Source organism: Cyprinodon variegatus, unplaced genomic scaffold (genome assembly GCF_000732505.1).
Source record: "Cyprinodon variegatus isolate N-32 unplaced genomic scaffold, C_variegatus-1.0 Scaffold921, whole genome shotgun sequence".
NCBI classification, from domain to species: Eukaryota; Metazoa; Chordata; class Actinopteri; order Cyprinodontiformes; family Cyprinodontidae; genus Cyprinodon; species Cyprinodon variegatus.
The window spans coordinates 1-2644 of NW_015151374.1; the positions used below are offsets into that span (position 1 = coordinate 1).

General features: G+C 37.2%; 1 protein-coding gene across 1 annotated transcript in view; it reads left to right on the top strand.

The window, feature by feature from the left end:
- Positions 1 to 12: 12 nt before the first annotated feature.
- The window catches only part of slc35e2b (solute carrier family 35 member E2B), a 9935-nt gene continuing 7303 nt past the window's right edge, over positions 13 to 2644 (top strand). The window contains exons 1-2 of the mRNA XM_015398258.1: positions 13 to 255; positions 1816 to 2216. Coding sequence (XP_015253744.1) covers positions 1937 to 2216 — 280 coding nt within the window. The 5' untranslated portion in view covers positions 13 to 255; positions 1816 to 1936. The remainder of the gene's footprint in view (positions 256 to 1815; positions 2217 to 2644) is intronic.

Genomic DNA, 2644 nt, shown 5'->3' on the forward strand with positions numbered 1-2644 from the left:
TTTTTTTTTTTTGCTAGCTGCTACGTTGAAAAAACCAAGGTGTCTAAAGCTGTTATGTGCAGCGGTAGGTTTAGGGTTGGGTTAGCGCTCCTCTGTGACTCATGTAGCGTAGCATGGTTAACATGGGAGCTGGTTTATATCCAGTAAATAGTCTCTTTGTTGCAGAAAATGAAAACAGCTAGCTAACGTTTATGTGCTGCTTCCTCGTTTTTCAAACCTCTTCTTGAGACTTCAAGCATCCAGATTGAACCAAAGGTAAGAGCTGCCTGCTTTAATGTCTTCAAAGCCCTTTAAAGAAAAATCTCTTCATTCACTAATGACAACAGTTCATTGTTCTTTCCACAAGTCTTTTTTTTTGTGCTTTTTGTTTACTTTAACTTTATCTCTGATGACAAACCTAAAGAGCCTTGCTTTAGTGGCTCGTATGTCATCCACTATTTGATCACATTCTGGTTTATGTAATAAAGTTAGCGAAAACAAACATTATAAAGTGAATGGCAGTCATATCTTTCAGTTAACAAGAATTTACGACCCAGATATGTTCAATGATTTAATTATATTAAATAAAAGAGGGGCTTTAAACGTTTGAAATGCCTGCAGAAACTTTTAAGTTTGTTTAAAAAAAAAAGGGATTGTAGCAAAACTGTTCATAACTCTCCCAACAGGTTTGCTTTTCAACCCTGTTTTGTTTTTATTTTTAGGATGAAGTTAAATAAAACATATGGTAGTTTCTATAGGAAAAACAGATGGATTACATGTTTTTCAAATGTCCAAATCTTCAATTCAAAAACAGTTTATTCATCCCAAAGGGAAGCTAAATGTTGCAGGATGTGTTATTTTTGTAATCAGGTGTTGATAGCTGCATACAGGCAGGATCTTCTGTAGCTGTCTGCTTTACAGTGTGTTGTGCATGTTTGTTCAGTCACCTTAAATGTTTACTACACCCACCTTTCAGGGTTATTTACAGCTGCAAATCTTGCAAAATTGGGTTTCTACAGGGCTGATTTTTCTTCATATTTCTCACACTTTGTCAAATTGGATTTAGACTTTCTGTGGGCATAAATGTTCAAGACCATCGATTAGTGATTAGATTTAGGACTGGACTTTGATTGGATCACTCTGACACATGAGCATGCTCTGATCTAAAGCCTGGCTGTGTGTTTAGGGTGTTTGACCTGTTGGAAGGTAAACCTCTGCCCCGGTGTCTTTTATAGCCTCTGATATGTTTATGTTCAGGGTCATCCTGTGTTTTGCTCATCCATTCACTCTGACAAGCTTCTCTGCCATGATCAGAATAAAAAAACATCCCTGCAGCTCTGTGCATCTGGTACAGGGCCTGCCACAAATTTTAATTCAATTTAGTTTATTTATATAGCGCCAATTCACAACACGTCATCTCAAGGCACTTTACAATTTAGTCATATTGGTTCAAAGTTTTCTATCTAAGGAAAACCAGTTGATTACATCGACTTATTGACTCAGATGTAATCCCTCACACTAAGGATGCTTGTAGCGACAGTGAAGAGGAAAAACTCCCTTTTAACAGGAAAAAATCTCCAGCAGAACCAGGCTCAGTGTGAGCGGCCATCTGCCGAGGCCGACTGGGGTTCAAGGAGACAGAAGCAGAGATACAATTTTAGATTTTTATATATATATATATATATCTCACATGGAGACCCAATAAAATTCATTAAGGTTTGTGGTTGCAAAACAGTATTTTTTCGTGCTGTATTTAGCAGACTGTGTTATTTTTATGCATCTGAACATATACACTGAATTTACTTGCATTTTTATTGGATTTTAATTGTGTTGCAGGCAGGCTCAAAGGAGTTATAAATTCATGGTCACTCCAGAAGATGGATTAACCATCAAACCCCCTTTTTAAGCTGCTCCTATCATCCCTTATTCCCTGCCCACAGTCTATTGAGCAGGCAAGATGCAGGGTAACAGACCCCCAACCAAACAGTCGCTCAGGGACCTGTTTTCGCCGTTCCGCAACCGGCAGGAGCGGGTGGTGCTGGCCCGGAGCGAGAGCCTGCCGGGGGAGCAGGTGCTGAAGATAACGGTGACGGAAACCACCATGATTGAGACGGAGTCCGGCGTGTGGAACTGGCGCTCTATGTCCTACCTGGGTCTCTGGTACTTCTTCAGCTTCTGCACCCTGTTTCTCAACAAGTATATCCTGTCTCTGCTGGAGGGAGAGCCAAGCATGTTGGGTAGGAATGCTGCTTTTCCCATCTAACGTTTTAAACAGTTCAGAAATAGAAATGAGAAAAAGTATTTGAATAATAAAAAAAAAAAAAAGTATTTAAATAACTTGGCCATTTCCTCAGATTTTATTCTTTCTTTCTTTTTTTTATCTCAGATTTTATATTTTCCATATCGTCTTTTTGGAAAAACTCAATTGTTACCGTTTTTTAATTTTTAATTTTGTTTTATTTTTGACAGATTAAATTAAAAAGAAAAAATATAAAATGATATATATAAATGATTTGACAAAAAAAGGTTTGAAAAAAATACAATTTGACAAAAAAAACAAAAAACAAAACATGAATAATTCTTCTGAAAGAAAAAAAAACCACAGAGACCAAAGTTATTCTCAAAACCTTTTCTTGAAGTTTAACTTCCAGATGGCACTTTTTTT